We start from the raw sequence: 20,633 nt of genomic DNA, 5'->3' as shown, positions 1-20,633 counted from the left end.
AAGTGATTCCAAGTAGAAGTAACCAGTTGGAAAAATTATCAGAAGTTCTGGTTTTAATGCTGCATAACTACATGACTACGTTATTTTTTGAATCCATATTAGAACTATTTGGAAGTCTGTAAAAACATAAGGCTTTTTTTCTATTACTTTCTTATACTAGAATTTCTCTTCTTAAATGTAAATAGAGGAAAAATGAGGCAGTCTTTTTGTGGGCTGGTACTGTGAAGTTTATACCTGTTTTTCCCCCACTACTATAACACTGGAACCACCGCAGTAATTCCACCCAGGACAGAAGACTGTGCTAATACTAAAGAAAGCATTAAAGCGTGGGCAAATTCTCCAATGCATATTGTAAGAGGGATTATTTCAATCGAGAATGCTGCTTTTAAAAATACATAATAGTGATTTTATATTTTTTTTACTTTCCATGATTGCCTATTATCTATGATTCAAGGCTGAAGTAGCTCTTATCAGCCTGAGTTTTGTTCTTGGAGTTCAATATTTCTTTCAAGAAAATCCACTTTATTTGCACTGAGCAGTGCACAGTAACACAATCCATGTTAGCAGTTCTAAGGGAGACTCTTACATGATTCTTGTTTAATGCAGCCAAAATAATCAGTTCTGCCTTTTGTTTTTCAGCACAGTTCTCTTCAGAAGAGACACATTCATCCTTTGTACCAATAGTGGATATTTTTTCAGTCTGTTCTGAGTTGATCCTTAATTCAAAAATGTATGCATGTAGTTTTACTTCACAGACACTCAAATAGTTCATACTCATCCAGAGCATTAGAACACAAGCTCCTGAGTTCCTCCTGAGCACTGGCTGTTGCATAGAGTCTGCTTCATCAGAGCCTATCTGTAAATGTGAATAGTGCAGGTATGGGGCCAGAATCCCATCTTCAGAGATACAGCTGAGTATTTTCAGCTGCAGTCTTTCTAAACATCTACATTGTATGAACTGCAGAGTTCTCGTCTGCTGTTTAATATTTCATTTGGACTTGGGCATGTGCCTGTAGGAGAGGTATTGCTGTATGAGAGATCACCTCTGTGCAGGTTTGTTTGCCTCTTGTATCCTTGATTGGCGTATGTGCATTTCATAGATAACATGTTCCTGGTTTTATAAAAATAATACAGAGAAAAGGTACTCACTGAGAGTGTTCACATTGTGTGCATTCGGTTAATTTCTCCTTGTAACACCTCATAATTTTTCTGAACAGAGGTTCATTAATCATTCCAAATTGTATAGAAGTTTGTGTGATAGCTGTAAGACCACCATACTCTGACCCTGGAGGAAATGAATTCCTAAAGGTGAAAAGCAAGTGTTTTCATAATTAAGCCAGCTAAGCTGCCTGCTTTTGCAAATATTTATTAACTCTATTCAGATGAAGTCAGATTAGCACTTCTGGCTGCAGAGAATGTTGTTTCATTGGATCACAAGTTCTTGTTTTCAAATCAATATTCAGTCCTTTAACACAACGGTGAATTATTCTCCCCATCTGTCTCCTGTGACAACGCTAACTAAAGCAATATCTGGATGGTGATGTACTTTTATAAGTACTTCACTTATAATAAAAAGGCAGCTATTTATAGTAGATTGTTGTTTTTTCTACACTTTCTGAAATCAATTTCTAACGTTCTTTTCTACTTTCTCCACATATCTGGGATGTTAGTGAGCATGTAGCTCACTAGAACATTCCTAGTGCTGTAAATCTGTAGGATAAGTGAGCTTGGTATCACAAAGGCTTTCCAAAACTATGTCCCTATACTCTGGGGCATCACATTTTAATACAAGTTAAAGAATGAAAGTACTTTGAACTGAAACCCAGTGGGGGGCTGTATTGGCTCAGAGTGGAGCTTGGGGCAGGCTGTGCTGGCTCTGTTACATGGAATGTATCCCTGCACTTGTGAGAGTCATCAGGGAAGAGTGCTTTTCTGCCCCCACATTGTTCTTTCTCATTGTAGGATGAAGGAGAATATGGACAATAAACCCAATAATCTTATGGGCTGAATCAGATTTTTGTTTGAACCACTCGAAAATAGAGTAATGGCTTGCTGCAACCTGCCACAGAAGGTGAAAAGTAGGGTTTTATTTCAGATTCATTTCTCCCATTTGTTCTTGATGCGTGCATTCACTAGGATGGGAAGAAGATGGAGGGATGGAATGGGAAGCTGTGAATCCAATGCATCCTAATAGTGTGTGGTCACTGGAGAGCAATGATCGCTTCTGTTCTGGTTTGTGATAGTAGAGGTTTGATTCATGTGGGAACGAAGTGAGGACTAGTAATAATATGTATTGCTTATTGAGAGGCTGACATAAATAACTGAAAGGAAACAGACTGGTCGGTTTTAGGACTTAAGCGATGAGAGGATATTTTCATGAACTGCTATTCTAACTGCTACATATTCCAAAAGCCACCACTGCAATAAAAAATTGATGATATCTGGCATAATATGTTACAGATCTCCTAAATTCTATACAGCAAAGATTTGGTTGTGTTTCCTGTATTTGTATTTTACTTTTACTGAACTGCTGGACTTCAGGAAAGAACAGTCACGTCTTGTGAGCTTTGTCACTCATTTTGCCGTGCTTTGTACCCCATGGAGGTAAACATAATAGCATGTCCTTGTCTCTGTAAATTCTAGAAAATGTTTAACAAATACTCATTTATGTGCATGAAAATTGCCTCTGTAGTAAGCCTTAAATCTTTGTGATTTGAAAGCTAGCATAAATGCTCGGCAAAAAAATGAATGTTTTAAATGTTCATTTCAACTCAATGTGAAATAGAATTGCGCTGGGAAGCTTGGAGCTGCTTCACAGCAATCATTTCTATTCTGTTTGGGTTTTTGTATTGCTCCTATGAGACGCTGGTTTGGAACTCCAGAGTTATTTTCATTCTAGCTAAAATGTAAATGAACAGTCACATCAGACCAAATGATTGCGGTATGAATTCTGGCCTGTGCAAAACTATCACAGCCAGTGAGTACAAAGTTTCAGTTGCAGAGATGACCCATGGGGGTATTCACAAAAGCTGGCCCAGTGAGGCAGATCTGCTTGTGGTTCTTTGTTTGACAGTACAGAGCAGTAGGTTCCTATTGTGGACTGTTACCTAGAATAGTCTGTCTCTGTCACAACCTAGAATGATTGTTCTCCTTAGGTAAATGTTCAGCTTTGAGAACAGTCCTGCTGTGCCTTCTCCTCATCCTCAGCATCAAAGGCTTTTCTGAAATGGTACTTTATTGTTGTAAACAGATCTGGGCTCTCATCAGGACAAACAGGCTGCTCTTGATCCATTTGGGGTAATAAACAGCGTTTGGGGTTCACAGAATAGTAGGAGGCTGTTCTGTTATCAAAGCTGCTTCTTTGCTCAGCATGGCAAATAATTACACTTCTATAGTGTGTGTCAGACACAACGTTTAGCTTCATAATAAATGCACTTATACATCAAGATTTGGAGAAAAGGAGCTTATTCTGAAGGTGCATGTTAATGATTAAATTGTTAATCATTGTAATCATGTGAAAGTTACAAGGAAACCTGTCTGTATATTTTAAGTACCTTTTGGTCTCTCCAGTGACAGCATCACAGCCCTGAACTTGTTCTGGTCTTTGGCAGGAGAGACTTTGCATAGCTGGGGAAAAAAATCCACAGGCATCACGTGTGTCTGCCTCTGTTCAGCTCTGGTAAATCCTACTTCTTCTTTATCCATTCCTAATCTAGAAATTGCTGGCTATGAAAAGCTTGTTAATTTCTGTTTGTAAAGTGTTCTGCTATAACTTGAATTAAATGCAGTGCAGCTGGGAGTAGTCATGGCCAAACAATACATGGCATAAATTATCTCTTTATGTAGTGTCTGACTAGATAGCATAATCAACTGGAGACTGACAAAGCATCAGTTGCGCTGTTGTTGCTGACATCTTCATTATTTCTGTGATATTCAGCTGGGTAATTTATTTCCAAAGAACAGCAGTATCTTCAGCTACATCTAATGGCCTGCGTGTACTTTTATAAGCTTTCTGAAGACTGAATTTTAGTCTTTTCCTAATATGGAGAACAGTCACAGGAACCATCAGCAAAAGGCGCTCTGATCTGTACTGGTTTTGCAATAGGACAGCAGCTCCCTTAAGCCATGTGAGAAAGCAGCTCTTATATGTGTGTGGATCACTTCAGGCAACAGCAGCTCTCTGAGTCCTAGTCTCAAGCAGGAACATCTCTAAGGATCTGATGGACTCTTAATGCTGATGTATCTTTGTTTATCTTAATGTACACCTGAATGATCATGGCTGACTTAAATGTTTCGTAGCTCGAAAACTTCAGGCCTCATTCTGTTCTACTGCAGCAATGATTGAAGTGTTTCAGAAATTTTCCAGTTAAAGAGACCAGAAAAAAACCAACAGTATGGCATCTTTGAAGAATTCTGACCAAATGGTTCTGGTTTCCTTCTAATTCATCTGAAAAACAAGCAATCCTGGTCCTCGTCTCCAAGGTGCTGCTGCCATGTTGGCTGCCCCAAAGCTGGAGGACTCCTGGCCTCCACAGCCCTTCCTGTAGAAGCTGGAGTCTGCAGGGCTCATCCTGTTGGATTTGCCAGGAGCAGCCCTGCAACAGAGCTGAAATCCAGGTTGGGTTGCAAGGGCTCTAGATCAGGAACCACGGCAGAGGCAGGAAGCCTGGAGGAGCTTGGGCTGCCAAGCTCCGCTGCTTTCAGTCGCTTACATCATGGGTGTCTCAAACATTTCAGAACGCTGGGGGAAAATTATTTCATTGGGAAATTTTCTAAGGTTAGTCCAAACACAATTATTTTTTCTTCACTCACAATTTCAGAATTTCTTGAGTTTGATCACATCTGTGACTGATGAACTGGGAAATATTTGTCTTCTTTATGAATATACTGAATACTTCTGTGTCTCCGTGGATGATGGGTTATTTGCTATGGATTTGGATCAAGAACGTTGGCTAAAGAAACTAGTGAAAAAGTAAGACTCAGATCAATGTCCTTGAGGAAACACAAGAAACCAGGGAATAGGACAGAGAATTAACAAATTGGCAAAAGAGTAAGTGTGAAAGATGATAGGTAAACATGGAGCCAGGGAGGCAGAAATTGCCAAAACCAGAGCTGGAATTTACTACAGTAGTTTATATATACATGAAAGTTTGAAGAATAAGTGAAGAAGCAGAGCAAGATGCGTTTATTGGCCTGTTTGGAGGATGGGAGGTTATCCTTCCCACTGTATTCCTTTGGTTGCATGGAGGACGGGCACAGATATCCTCAGCATTTAATTTCAGGAGCACCTCAACCACCTTCCTTGTCACAGATCTCTGACAGGAGAGAGCAGACAGATGCCAGGCAGAGCAGACCTGGCTCTGCTGCATGGGGTGGGAGGGATGGAGGTGATGATCCGGAGGTGACGATCCCCTCACCAGGCAGCCGGCCTGCCCAGCTCTACTGCCTGACCCCATATGGAGGTGTTCAGGAACCAGCACTGATGAGTGAGGGTTGTTTACATCCTAAAACCCAGCTTTGTCTTTAAAGATGATGACAGTTTTTCCACTGAGTGACTGGGAAGTAAACCTTTAACATTCTAAATGTTTGAGTGTGTTTTTTAGCTCCAAACTTCCCACACGGTTGCTGGATCTGCTCTCAGCAGCTCCGTGGGGACCTGGAGCAGAAGCATAGAGTGACAAGAAGGGAGGGATGTTACTTGCTGTGCAGGGAGGATGTGCTTCCTGCTGAAATACCGCCTGCAGCGTAACGCTGGGCAGTGTTTGCTCGGGACAATGCGATAGCAGTGAGTGGCTGCTTGGACCACATCAGGCGTCGGAAGAACTGGGTGAATGCTGCCACCTATTGATTGACGCCATGCAAAGGAGCGCCTCCCAGCCGCCCCGAGCCTTGGTACACAACTGGCTGCGGGTTTATCATCTTCCACGGGAAAACACCCTCCCTCATTCCAAAGTGTCACCTGGACCAAGAAGAAACGAACAACTCGCTAAATGGAATTAATGGTCAATAAAACGTACTGCTGCTAAAAATATCTATTGAGAGATTAATCTCTGAGATTAATCCAGAGTTAATATTTTGGTAAACGTGTCAGTTAAGAGGCCACCCAAACTGGCTGATTTACATGAAACATATTTCTGAGCTCACATCTCTGTAATAATATACAGACTTTGTGATGCAATAATAATAACAGCTTCTGGAATCAGCTCCTGCTGTGTGCTACAGGTAGGTGAGCTTCAGGAGATTAAACACAGAATGGAAGTTGGTCACAACAGGTTGCTCAAAGAAGTAGTTTTAGTACAATAAGCAAACTTTTCTGCTTGGCTGTAAATATTCAGTATTTACTTATGGAATATAGATAAGTGGAATAATAACTGGCTGATATATGAGTCATCTCACAGAGGGGTTGTGATCACGCAGGTTTCTGTACAATATCAGACAGTCAGGTCTGCTTGTGTGTGCTTTGTCACAAGCACAGCATTTTGTTTTCTGTAAGTCTTTGAGTCTTTTCCATTCCCAGAATGAAGTGTAGGTGTGTACTGGACTTGCACACAATCATCGCCATCATTTGGTAGGCTTATGATCACCTCTCTTACCTTACTGAGTGTTTTTTGCCTTTTGTCCTTTGAACAGTTTGAGTGAGCTTAAATCTCTATGACAAGAAGATTAGTGGTAATGTTTACTTGGTATAAACAAACTAATTGTCTTTTAAAGACCTACCTAGGACAAGAAAGCATGGGGTTTTTTTGTTAAAAAAATACTGTTCTACTAAACAGCATTTGAGTAGCAGTAGAGAAGTAATAAGAGCCTTAAAAGTAGAAAAGGCGATTGCAAAAGGTCTGCTTTCCAGAAAGCTGGAAGTATAAAGCACAGGAGAGAAGGGGAGGAGTATTGGTATACAGTGAGAGATTGCTATAAAGGCTTCAAGAATATTCATAGTCCTTCTAGTAAAATAATTTTAGCTTTTTGTACCAAAAACTGCTGGAAAGTGAGAATTCCCTCATGAGAATATTCTATAAATTGGTCTGTAGGGACCAAAAACTTCATCACAGGCTTTGCCACAGAAGAAGCATCCATGCTCAGGACAGCGTTGAAAACAGAATTTTTATGCTTGAGTTGAAGTAATTTTACTTAAAGCTCATAAATTTCAGATTTTCAGCAGGGCTTTTTTCCTTATAGAATCCCAGTGTTAAGGAGGTATTCGGTGGTTTTCAAAAGATTTCCAGTCTTTCTCGTGTGGGCAAGCAGTGAGCTCAGCCAGCTGTCTGCAGCCTGCTGAGTAACGATCCTCTGCAGCAGCAGGGTAGAGAGGGAATCCTGCACACGTACAGCTTGGGATCTCCACAGCACAGAAAAGAAATGCTGCATGATGTGTGACTTCAGTGTGCTTTGTAAGTCTCAGCTGCAACAAAGCATTCAGGTATTTGAATTTGATGTTTATGTCAGAAGTCTTTGAAGTGCATGCATGCACATTTACATACACCTACTAAGAAGGAGAAAATATATACAGAGAAAATACGTCCCTAAAGAAAAAATAAAAAAATAAAAAAAAATAAATAAAAAAGAGGGTTGGAGCATACCCACGCTAATTTTTAAAGTATAGAATAGGAAGTATATTATAGCATAGAATAAAAGGTATATAAGCAAGTTCAAGTCTCATGACAGATCGATGCCAGGCCTAGGGCTAGGTTTTATCTTCAGTTATTTCTGCAAAAGGATGTGATTTGGAATGAAGTTCAGAACCTCTAACTGAGGTTTGAAGGTGTGGGAGAATGCTTCCAACATTGTCCAGAATAAAGCATCACATCTGAATAAAGCATCACTGATGTTTTGTTATGTAACAGTAGCCCTGGTACCTCTTTAAAAGCAATTTGAAAAAGTAACTAATAGTAATCAAAAAAATCCCCACCAACTCCTTCCCCTTCCCCCCTATAGATATAAACAATTATTTGCTATGACAGACCCAGAAATGAGTGTCTCATTTTTTTTCTCATGCCAAATGTTAAACAGTAACGTTCCTATTATTTGAGCCCAGTGCACTGTTCAGAAAGACTAATGATTTCATGAGCTGTTGTTTAGCTTTGTTCATCATTTACATTATGACTAGATTTCTGTGCCTGCACATGGTTATTCCTTATTCTGCATTGTGGATGTCGATGGGTTCCAGTGTTAATCCTATTTGCCCTTTAGTAAAAGAAGTAATAAATAAATGCATATTTTGAAATACTGCTGTTCTCCTATTTTGGAAGATATTAAAGCAGGTATTAACATTACCAGATATCTTTTAGCTGAAATGAAGGCATCAGTAAAATATGTTTTTCTTATTCATCTAGAAATCATTTTTAAACATAACCTGCTTGGGCAGATGTCTCATAGCTATAGATGTGGTTGCTGCTTTTGTTGCTATGATTGCAGACAGCTGTAGTGGTAGCCTGCCTGAAGAAAGAAGAAACAATACATCACATGCAACATGCATTACTGGACAGAGTGTAGAACTGGGATTCTTTTTTCTCCTTTTATTGACTGAACATAAAGCTAACTGCTTTCCATTGGCTGTGTTAATGCCTTTTTGATCATATTTTGTGACAACTTAATGACAACTGCAGCTTTGTTTACTCTGGCACTAATTACTGTTGTACTTGCATGCTTTGCTGCTGATCAGTTTTAAGGAATTCAACAAGCCAAAAGCATGGAGAATTCATGGCATCTTTGACTACAGAAGCAAAAGCTTTAGGTGTTCATCATTCTTCTTATAGCTGCAGAGGTAAACAGCATAGAGTCAAGGCACCAAATGTAGTATGACTGTTGATACAACGCTATTTGCTTTAAATACTGTTTTAGACTGAGATCTTATCGGTCAATTTGGATTTTAGTAATTGCTATTAATAATCTTTTTATTTCTGATCGTTCATACAGCGTAAGGAAGAGGTTTCCTCATTCTGCCCAGAGGCCGAACCAGACAGCAAAGCCAATGTGATTCATTCAATGAAGACAGTGGACAGTTACCACCAACTTAATCACATTTTGCCTTGAACAGCTGGTGAGTCAAGTTTCATTTTTAATGTATAAATTCTTAATTATTAGTTCAAATAAAAAATTGTTTAATGAACATATTTAAGAACATGTAAACTGAAGAATGGTATCTTAGCTTTTGCTTTCCCAAGATCTGAAGTTAATTCTTTTACCTGTTTCTGAACTTTTAGTCTGGGATATGCTGTAACCATATTAGTTGTCACAATGACACATCATCAGGTCTAGCATCTTTCAGCACAGAATTTTTACTTCAGTCCACACAGTGTGAAATCCAAAAACGCGCCTGATGGGTGACGTGAGGACAGTGTGCTCACATTGGAGTGGGGCACACAGATGACTTGAAAATGGAGCCTTAGTCTTACAAAATGGCTTACATCTATAAAAGTGAAATGCCAACCATCAGTGAATAAGCAACAGAATTATATAAGTTGATCTTTGTTTTTGTTATTTCTTATTTTTGCCTGATCCTATTTCCAGTGGTCCCTTAGGAGTCATTTTAACAGCTTACTAAGATCCCCTCACAGTTTTCTTGACTATGCAGTTTGCATTTACCTTTCATTTTTTTCATTTCATGCCTTGTATGTGTCTTGAGAATATGTAAAGTATGATGATCTTCAGTAGTGTTTTGCATCTCACTGGTAAAAAAAAAGCAGACAATTTGCTTTAGATAATTCCAGCAGATGCTTTGTTTTCTTGTATTTATTCCACACACTGTTACAGTGTTCCAATGGTGTTAGCATACAAGAAACACACACTTGTATTTTCGCAAGTCATTTCTGATGCACTGATTCTGTGTGGATAGCAAAGATGCCATCTGTTGTATTGTTGTATAGCTGCATTTTTTACAGAATTTAGTTTCTTCTTAGATTTGCTGGCTCCTAATGAAAGAAAAACTTGATATCTTATAGTGGACTGATAAAGGCATAAGTTGTGTTGGCTTTAATAACAGGTATTTTTTGTTTGGTTTTAGTAATGCCACAGTAGGTCTGAGAAGGCTTACTAAGTGGATAAACCTAATTTATTTAATGTACTAAAGGTCTACACAGCTTCTCAGTAAGCTTCCCATTTGGCCTACAGGCTTAATGAAGCTTGGAAACGCTCCATAATGTAATGTCATGACAGTTGGAGGTACTGAATCTGCTGCTTTCAGTATGAAAACAAAATCCCAAAGCAAACACAGTGGAGTATGCTAAGCTAGGATTGAATTAAGTGTTGGTTGGATCTACTTGAGTTTTTCTTGTCCTCTTCTTTATGATATTAGGGTTTGCACAGTGAATGCAAATTGTTCTCTCCCATGAGTTTACCAGTACCTGTGGGGTATCTGGAATAAAATGACTTTGGAATACTGAAACTTTCTTTAAAAACATACTTAAAACTGTGCATGAAAGGGATTTTTGCCATAGAAGTCTTGCAATATATTCCAATGATACAGTTCTGATCAATGACATTTATGCAACAAAATCTTGTTGAACAGCTGTTGTTTTTCTTCTAGAAACTACTAGGTGAAAATGACACAGCAAATGCATAATTTAAGTCTCCTCCAGAGTAAGAAGAACAGTATGCCATCTTCTCCAAATGCTGCAAAGCGGTTGTATCGGAACCTGTCAGAGAAGCTGAAGGGAAGCCATACATCCTTTGATGAAGCGTATTTCCGAGCAAGATCGGACCGGCTCAGTCTCCGTAAGACCTCAATGGTAAATACTTGACATTTATCTAATTGTCAGCTCCCTTCCTATAAATCTGTACACTTTTCATCATCACAATTTGTCTGTTTCCTGACCAGTGCTGTATATTCTTCTCAAGCTTAAATCTGTTTTCGATCCTATGTCAAAATACAGCCTGACAGGCCAAAACAACTTGCAGCGGTGTTGTGTTATCTTAGGAGGAAGATCTTAACTTAGCATTAAGGTCTGTCAGAGACTGTGATGTTGGTCACTATATAAGACTGTGAAAATACTGCACAGAAAACAGTATAGCCTGGGTGCTCTACACCATTAGAGAACAGAGCCAGGCATTCTATTGCTAGTACAGGAAATCATGTACATCTCCACTGGACTTAATACTCACAAGTGCTCCTACTTTTACCAGAGATGGTAAAGCTATACAACCTACAGCATATACATTTTGAAGAATAGGAAGCCTGTGAAGTTGTAACAGTGTACATTTAAGTGATGAGAAATGGCAAATGGAGATAGCCCAAATACTGAGGAGCAGTGCACTGTTGAGGTAATATCTCTGGATATTACCAGTCTGGGGTTGGTCTGAGACAGTGTCCACGGGAGTCAGTGAATAGATTCCCATTGAACTTTGGGCTTTGGGACCCCTTCTGTCTGTTATGCATCTGGTTTTTTTTCACAGTTTTCCCTAGAAATAAATGGTAAGTAAACCACCATTTAAGGGCTGGAAATATTCCAGGTTGCTAGCTGATGCATTTTCTAATCATTGAATTTCTGTGGTACAGAGGTAAGTCAGTGACTAAAAGCATGTCTCCAGACAAGTGAATAACATTTGTTAGAGTTTGTAGGTTTTTTTTCCCTCAGTTTTGGCTGGTAAAGAGTTTTCTTTCCATTCTCTCTTTCTGTGCAACACTTTCCATTCAGTAAATTGTTGTCTTGCTGCAGACATAGCAATGTCCCAAAATAGCTTTATTCTTGAACTCATGTTTATCAAAACAAGTCTTTGCAGAAACTACTTTAATGTTTTTTTTCCAACTCCAGTAGCACATAGTGGACTTTTTCAGGCTAACCTAGAGCAAATATCTTGAAAGGGGTACTTCATTTTAATTAAGCTACATAAGATTGCATTTCTAAACACTAACAGCCCTGAATCACTTACTGGAACATGGTTATTACTTACTGCAAAGCAATACTGTAGTTCTTTTCAGTATATATATTTGTGCACTAGTATAACACCTAAATAAATTAATCACATAGCACAGCTGCCTAGCTAACGATTAGAGGCTGCAAGACAGCTTCAAGGAAAAAGACATGTCCCTAAACTTTACCTGACCACTTGTAAATGGGATTCAGTTTCTCTTTGAATTCAGTGACCTTCTCTGTTCAGAGAGGAACAGAATTATCCAGCAAATGCAAATGATGGCAGAAATAAGATCGGTCTTGGTAATATCTGTGACAGTACCAGCTGGATTGAAATTAAACGTGTGGCCAAAGACAGTACATCTTACCCTTAATCTGAGTTTCTTAGCCCTGAACTGCAAACATCTGAACGATGCTGCAATTCTAGAGTCACTTATATAAGAATATAATCAGCTTTATTGCAGCAGAGAACAATATAATATTCAAGTATATTCCTGTTTTCTATGTGAAAGCAAATAGTTGTGGAAAAGTTGGTCAGGAGCACAGAACATTTTCTGGGCTTGGAAAGCTGGGCTCAGTGCAGGCTTTCAAATAGGACAATTATTAGCATGGCTGAAAATGTGGTAGCTATTTCACTGTCTCACCAGGGTGTTTTTTGAGTGAAATAAGTCTATTATGGTTACATGCACACAACTGTGTGGATGAGGGATACGTACATGCCTATTTGGAAACGTCATATCATAATTCCATGTTTTTACAATCTCTGAAGTTACGAGAAATGCCAACATATTTCAGACTAATGGTTGTGTCTGAATTGTTCATTTGGAAGACCTGATATTTGCAAATTGGTCTGAAAATTATTTGGATTGGATGAAGTAGGTTATAAACTTAATGCTCTGTTTCTTGTTTAAATGAATGCAACTTTTTCAATTAGATTTCCAATGAAATGAAGAAATGGTAATTTGGTTGTATTTTTGCACTCTGGTGGAGTGTTTGTGCCAGTAGATTTGCTGGCCAGAGTATTTGTATGGAACTAACTTAAGCACGTGCTTTTATTCTATTCAGCAAATGACTTCAGGAGAAAACTTCAGAAATACTTTAGGTATTTGGGTTGGCAAATAAAAATCTGATGATGCATTTTTAAAGACATCTATGCAGGTTTAAGTCTTGACAATGAATCCAAAAATAACAAATCAAATCAACGTTTGGAAAATAATTTTACAGGAATTGTTCCGGTAGGTAAAATCTTTTCTTAAAGTGTGTATGTGTATTTGGAAAAGGGCCAGATGCTTCTGTCAGCCACATCACAGTTAATTTCAGCTGCAGTACTGAATTCAGGCATCTTCATCATTATGTAACAGGTTTTTTTGTTCGTTCTTATATAATGCAAGAAACCTCTGCTATGTGGTGCAGATTTATTGAGTTTAACACAGAACTGGAATTAAAGCTAAATAATGGGCTCCAGCACTTTTGGTGGCAGTCTACAAATGAAAATTCGCTGAACCTTTCTGCACAATCACAAGGCCAAATTTGACTATTTTGATTTAAAAAAGAAGTGGAAACAGTGCACGTACCCAGAGCCACAGAAGTAAAAATCTGAATGGAGAAATACCTGGTTTCCTGTCCTGAATCCGTACCACAAGTCTGTCATTGATTAATATAACCAACTCTTCCTTTCTTTTCTGCTCCCCAAGTGTTTGCCAGTGTTTCCTCAAATGAACTTAAGGAATAGAAATGAGGTCTAATGTAGTCATTCCCTTTACTTCAACTAATCACCTTTATTATAAACTCCTTATGAATTAGCTGTTAAGTAAGGACATTTTCTGTGATCACTTACAAAAGCAACATGTTTTTGCTTGTTTTCTGGTTGCATGAGCATGGAGATGCTTCTGAAGCATAATTCCCATTTATTTCCTTAAATAACAGCACAGGGGAAGTTCCAAAATAAGTAGGGAAATAATTTGAAATGAGTTTAAGCTGAGATGAAATTAATGCCTTTTAAAAAGCAGATACAATATATTAACAATTTCACCAAAAATATCCACTGCTCTAATCAGTTATATGAAAAACAGACTTCCATTTCACAGTTCCTCAACTAAAATAATGGAATTTCAAAAATCTAAAGAGTGTAGCATTTTTCTTCAATCAGCGCTCCATTTATGTCAATTTTGAGTGCATAGTACAGTGACATGCAGCTGTTAAATGCAGAGAATTGACTGGAGTGGGAGTTGATGACATTAAGCACATGTAGAATAACACAATTAATTAAAATACTTTGTGATTAAATTAAGCTTCTTTTGATTTCTAGCTAGAGCACCTATTCCCTATGGACTGGGGGGAAAACACCAGAATATGACTAAGATCTGCCTTCTTGATACAGTGGAGTTGTGGAGCTGCTGGAATAAAAGAAAGCATGGCTGCATTGCAGTAAAAATTTGTCATTTTTAACTTAAAATAATAGACACCTGGCCTCCCTTCCAAGCTTCACTGGTGATATGCCCTCTCTAATGATGATACACATCCTGAAGGACCTTTTTTTCCCCCTTTAACAGAGGCATAAATAGAGAATGATAATTTTAGCTGCTCACCATTTAATTTATTCTCAGATTTTTCTCTTTCATCTAACACTGAAGTAGGATCTGAAGTATTTGGCAGTAAAGTGACATATGAGTCTCAGAATCTAGAGAAGAAAACAAGAACTTGGTAGACTCTCATTTTTATGAAACACTTGGTTAAATATTGTCTTTTATTCTACTTGGAAATCTACATATAAACTACGTCTCCAGAGTGAGTTATCTTTTCTGTTTTATAGTCTAAAATGTGTATTTCCAAGTCAGCACTACCCTTCTGGATTTACTTTCTTGTTGCTCAGTTCATGTCATCCACAGATAATCATTTAACATAAGCATCTCATTTCTCTTTATTGATGGGAAGGTTCAATATTTTATAGCAATGTCACAGAAATCATTTTTTGTGATTTATTTCTTAAAGTTCAAACATTCTGAAGTTCAACTGAATTTCTGTTTTTGTTGGTACACAGAATTTCCAGTGCAATGAAGCTATGTTTGAGGCCGTAGAACAGCAAGATCTGGATGCTGTTCAGATTCTTCTCTATCAATACACACCAGAGGAACTGGACCTGAACACCCCAAACAGTGAAGGACTTACTCCTTTGGATATTGCCATTTTAACAAACAACATCCCTATTGCTAGGACTCTTTTGCATGTTGGGGCAAAGGAAAGCCCACACTGTAAGTATTCAGTTTGAATTTGTTTAGATAATTCTGTAATAATTAGGTTTGCTTATGTTTTTGAAAATTAAATGTACTGACAAATCTGACTTTTTTATCATGACATTGATTACACCTGAAATAGCAGCACAGTGCTGGAAGGTTATTTGCAAAAATATCTCCTTGTTGAACGTGTGCTCAGCAGATTTTTTCCTATATCAGATAGATTAACTTTGAATCAGGTTGAACTTTTAACCTTATGAACAGTGAAGCAGCTGAGTTAATACCAATACTAAGAATAAATCTTCAAAAATATGGAAACAGGAGTGGAGTGATAATGGTCTGAAACAGAGGTTGTTATTAAAAATGAAAAGATTACAAGTTATCTAGGCTATGGTGTGTTTGGATTGTTTTGACCTTGGCTATACTGCCTTCAGAAGGCTGGTTGTGTTGAAATCCAATATTTCCATTACTTCAAATTCCTGTTCATATCTCCTCAACCCAACTATTCAAATAGCCTAAGATCGCACTCACATGAGAGTTTCAAAGCTCTACAGAACCAGAGGATATCTGAGCACAAAACAGACCTTCACACTTCACTGGAATACTATCATTGCTTATAACTACATATTGTAGTTATAGAACTATCCTTTGTATTCCTTCATGGGCATTTAAATGCACAATTTGTGGGCTGCAGGGTGACTTACCAAACCAATTAATCAACCGTAAACCATGACACAAACTCTGACGCCTTGCTTATGTCTAAAAATACACCAATGTATGTGAATTTGTTTTAAACTGTCAATGCCTATATTTAGGACATTCCCAGCAAGGCTATAATGAGACTGTGTTTGAGGGGTTCGGCCACTGCAGACTCTGCCATTAATTTGAAGTTAGTTAAATTAACAACATTTAGTGCTGGCATGTCAATCTCAGTGCTCCAGGAAATTGCACCTTGAGGCTACTAACATTGCCAGTTTTTTCACTGGAGAGCATGTGTGCATGTGTGTGTGTGCATGTTGAGTTTTTTTGCCAGACCCTCAGTGTTGGTACACCTTTATTGCTTTTCTATGTCCACAGCACTTATATTATCATTTATTCTGGCCTCCTTTAACCTTCCCTGGAGATTTTTGCATAGTGTAGCTGCTCAGTGAAAAGATTTTTTTAGCTTTATATTTATTTGTTTATTTTTCTGTCATGGTTCATGACTGAGGCTTTAAAAAAAAGTGTGACAGCATTTAGAGTACATGATTGACTGCTGAAGCAACATTCATTAACCATGACAAATCTAGAGGAAAACACAGTCTTGAGTGTTCTAAACAGCAGTAAAAAAGACTAAACTAATTTTTCATTGACCTCATCTGTAAATAAATGCAGTCTGATGGCGAGCAGGGGCAATCATAAATTAGTATTCATTTCCTGTAATTAATGCAAACATGCCTATGAACACAGAGAATATGAATATATAACCACCTCATTTCCATTTCAAAATATACCCACCAAATTTCCACTTCACTTATCTTGATTTTTAGCTTTTCTGATTGAAATAATGGTCAATACGTCCTCAATAAAAAGCTAAGGACTGTTCTGGTCTGTTTTCTTTTTTAATTTTTCACTTCATGGTTTACGGCTGCTACTTAGGAACAAAATGCAAAGAGCTGTTTTCAGCCCTTAAAACAAAGGTCTGCAGCAGTTTGCTGCGCCCTTTCAGTCCTGGAAAACTGACAGCAGCCACAGTCTTTTCTTTGTCTTTTTTTCTTCCCCTCTAGTTTTTCTGCTTTGTTTTCTGTACCTAATGGAGCCCTTTAGAATTAAACCCATTCTGTATGATATTAGGCCTGCAAGGATATGATCAGAACCCAGCAGGAGCATTTTCATTTCACTGTGGTGATCAACTGAGCAAGGCCTTGCCAGGTTAAGTGAGAGGGGTGGGATTTCAAGGTAGAATTCGAACTCATACCAATTTTGGGACAGGACACAAAAATCTTTTAATCTGATGTAAGCAGATGCATAGCACAAATGCATACACTTGGGAGGTTAAGAGGTAAATGAATTCCCCACTGCAAGTGCACACAGAAAGCTTCTCACAGGGACAACTCTTGTTCTTCTACTCTGTTAGACATAGAGATTAAGTCGAAATTTCACTATAGCATCGATGCTGTAGGAAGGAGGATCTTAAGGACAGATAGCTTGCAGCTACCTGGAATAGGCAGAATAGCAGATAAAAGAACAGAAAGTAAAACTCTGATCTACTTTTCCACATGGACCTCAGGCTGTATGAATCTTAATGGGAACCCAGCATTTCTTAAACTCAAAGGAGGATCAGAAAATGCAGCATTTAGAATATTAATTTAGTGGGGAGGAAGCAAGACATTTGCTCTTGTCAAAGCCCACTGCTTTATTAATCATTTCAGTTACTTTTGTTCACATATTTGTGGTCTGGCTCGGTTTGTTCATGTGAACCTAAATATAAATAAGATTAAAATTTCCAGCGACTGATTTGATACATTTCCAAGACCGGACAATTGTGGATCTGAATCTTGATGAAAGAGAGAGAGCCAGATCCTCACTGAAAACTTGAACCAATGCCAATCCACAATCACCTGAAGTTCTGGCACATAAAATCTCTTTTCTCAGTGCTGTTTTGCCATCAGATGTGTTGCACGCTTATTGTAGGCATGGAGCCAGGAAACTGTCACCTTTGGCCCCTCAGTAAACAGCCAGTTGTGAGGATACCAGCAGATTCCAGTAAGCCTGGCCATATGCCTCTTGATGTCCACACGAAGAATGATCAGACTTCAAGAGGGATGGCTGCAGGCCAGCTTCTGAAAGCGAGGTCTTAGAAACAACTATCCTTCAAAAGCAACCTTTGGATATCAGAGGTGCTGGGTAATTCTTCACTCTCCTCCTGTGGTTTTAAAGATTCCTTGTCAGTTTTCACATTACTGTGCAGCATTATACTTAGACTATGATAAATTTCAATTGTTATACAGTTATGCGAGACAAATGGCAAAATTAAAATGAGGTTCAAACTGGATAAAACAAACACCTTTTTCAATCTAAGCATAGTAAAGCAGTTATATATGTTGCCCAGAGAGCTTGTAAAGCTCCATCCAAAGAAGTTTTTCAGGCTTCTGGAGGGTAATGTCCTCAGAAACTTGGCCTGAACTTGCAGCTGATCTTGTTTTCAACAAGAAGCTTGAACATCAAATTTTGAACAAGATAATTAGAAAGGCCCTTTCAATCCAATTTATCCTATAACCCCATGATTCCAGTTTTGGAATTACACATTCATATGTGCAGATATCATCACTCTTACGGTATTATGATGTCAAAAGCCAGTCAGCCTTGGTCCCTTCTGTCAGCTTCATATTGTCAGAAACATATACTGCTCCTGGCTTATGCAAGTAAATGGTTGGTGAAGCCTCTGCAGCACTGCTGCTGTTCCTATAAAAAACAGAGAAACTAACAGGCTGGCGTCCCCTTGCAGCAACACTCCATTATTGCTAAGAGCAGCATCTTGTGCCAATTCTAAATAAATGTGAATCCTTGTGAAGTGTTTTGGATAAAGAAGGGGTTTTGATTAGAACTGTCTGAAATCTCTGCAAAATTACCAGGCACCAAAGAAAAGCTGCTTTCTGTGACTTCAGAATTCTTTTTCTTGTATGTTATTTCCTGCATATTGAACATCAGATAAGTTCTTGCACAACTCAGATTTAACAGCTTTACAAGTCCTGTTTTCTAAACTGTTAATAGTTTGAACAATTTCAGACTAAAATCAGTTCTGAAAAATTGCAATTGATTCACTACATTTCTCTATATAAACAAAGGTCTGTGCAGGGCAGTCTTGTGGACTTGGGCTAAGACATTTTAGCTTGTATCCAATGTGATTGTCAATTTTCACCTTTATATAGCACGCAGGAGTTCATGCAGGTAATTCATACTGCTAACTGTTGAATTAAAATCATTCTGAGCACTTGAGAATAACAAAATCTCTGTGTGTCAAACAACTCACTATCTGTCAAATCTGTCAGAGAACTAATTACATGGGCAACACTGGGGCACAAAGAAAACCTGGAAAGAGAATCACTGTACTCCAGCTGTGGCCCTTAAACACAAAACTCCTGTTCTTAACTTTGCCAATTAGATCTCTCTTCACTTGTAGAGATTTATATATTTTATGTCTTCAGCTATAACCAAAATCTTTCTTCCTGAGAAATGTGTGATATTATGGCAGAGTAAGAGCTAGAGACCAAATTATTATTTTACTTGTTTTAAGTTGATAGAATTCCATAAAAGATGTAAGCAATTTCAGGCTAATTAAGACATTGTTACGCATTTGAGAAACATCAGAAGATAAAATCTACTGTTTATTCATGTCATTAGTCCCATTTAAGTGGCCAGATCTTAAAGTGTGGTACAAATTGGTGTGGCTCTAATCAAGTTAATGACGAGGTATCTGTTGGAAAGCACAGTGTTCAAGGATTTGGCCTTATATGGGTTATGTTGGAATGCGTACAGCCAGAATTTTGTCATATGAGTCCATCAAGCAATTACTTACTTTTCCCTTTTCTTGGTAGTTGTTAACATGGAAAGCAGGTCAGTGCATCTGTGTACACTGGTCCAAGAAGCACAGCAGCGAGTTACTGAATTGTCTGCACAAGTGATGAATGAAGGCCTTGGTACAGACAACACAGAAAAAGAGAAGCAACTAAAAGCATGGGAATGGAGATACAGGCTATACAAGCGCATGAAGGCAGGCTACGAGCATGCTAGTAAGTAGAAGAAAATAGCTGCAAAGTTTGACAAGAACTCTTACAGTGGCAGACACTCTGCCTTTGTTGAGCAAAGATGATCCTTTCAGAATCAATTGCAGAAATATTTAAAGGAAATGGGAATTTGAACCCATAGGAAGGAGTAAACTGGACCAAAATCTTTCACATTTGGATCTTTTAGCTGTACCCTTCCTCTTCAATGAAATACAATCATTGCCACTAACATTTTTGCAGCCACCTTTATATATGTGTATACTTAGAATAATTTTCTCAAATTTATTATATTCTAAGATTGTTTCTTCAAGACAGAGGTAGTGCTTCATGCATTAGATATTAAATACAGCCAATATAATGATTTTTTAATCAATTCCAGCAGTAAGTCATGACATTTTATGTTTGATTTCTGAATGAAGTCTGATTGATATTCTGTGAATATTCTGTGAATATTCTTGTGAAGAAACCATAATAATAAAAAAAATAAGGCCTCAACTGACAAATGTGGAATTCCAGCACTGAAACATTTGTGGAATCCGCAATTTCTGGATCACAATAATGTAAAAAGGTTTTCTGCCATTTAATAAATTTGAGTTTGTTAGTGAAACTATAAAGGTTTAATTAGCTCTCTGTGGTTTTGTCCTTTCTCTCTCTTCCTACCCACCCCAAGAGATTTATAGGGGCTTTTCATTGACATAATTAGCATGAATCTGTTTTATTGGGTTACATATATGCAGGAAGATATTTTTAACTGAAAGGAGCCAAAAACCATGATAGAAACAAATGGT

The 20,633-nt window shown here is 38.1% G+C and overlaps 1 protein-coding gene across 2 annotated transcripts in view; it reads left to right on the top strand.

Annotated features, from left to right (window-relative positions):
- Window positions 1-20,633, top strand: part of ANKFN1 (ankyrin repeat and fibronectin type III domain containing 1) — an 86,060-nt gene that overhangs the window by 21,977 nt on the left and 43,450 nt on the right. For both annotated transcript variants that reach the window (XM_085523144.1, XM_032448272.2), the window contains exons 2-5: window positions 8,914-9,037; window positions 10,523-10,724; window positions 14,887-15,097; window positions 19,657-19,851. In XM_085523144.1, coding sequence (XP_085379270.1) covers window positions 10,539-10,724; window positions 14,887-15,097; window positions 19,657-19,851 — 592 coding nt within the window. In that variant the 5' untranslated portion in view covers window positions 8,914-9,037; window positions 10,523-10,538. The remainder of the gene's footprint in view (window positions 1-8,913; window positions 9,038-10,522; window positions 10,725-14,886; window positions 15,098-19,656; window positions 19,852-20,633) is intronic.

The sequence above is a fragment of the Coturnix japonica genome, chromosome 23, assembly GCF_054131305.1.
Source record: "Coturnix japonica strain WE chromosome 23, WE-NBRP24, whole genome shotgun sequence".
NCBI classification, from domain to species: Eukaryota; Metazoa; Chordata; class Aves; order Galliformes; family Phasianidae; genus Coturnix; species Coturnix japonica.
The sequence above is the reverse complement of the archived record's forward strand: the minus strand, read 5'-3'. Positions and strand labels throughout refer to the sequence as shown.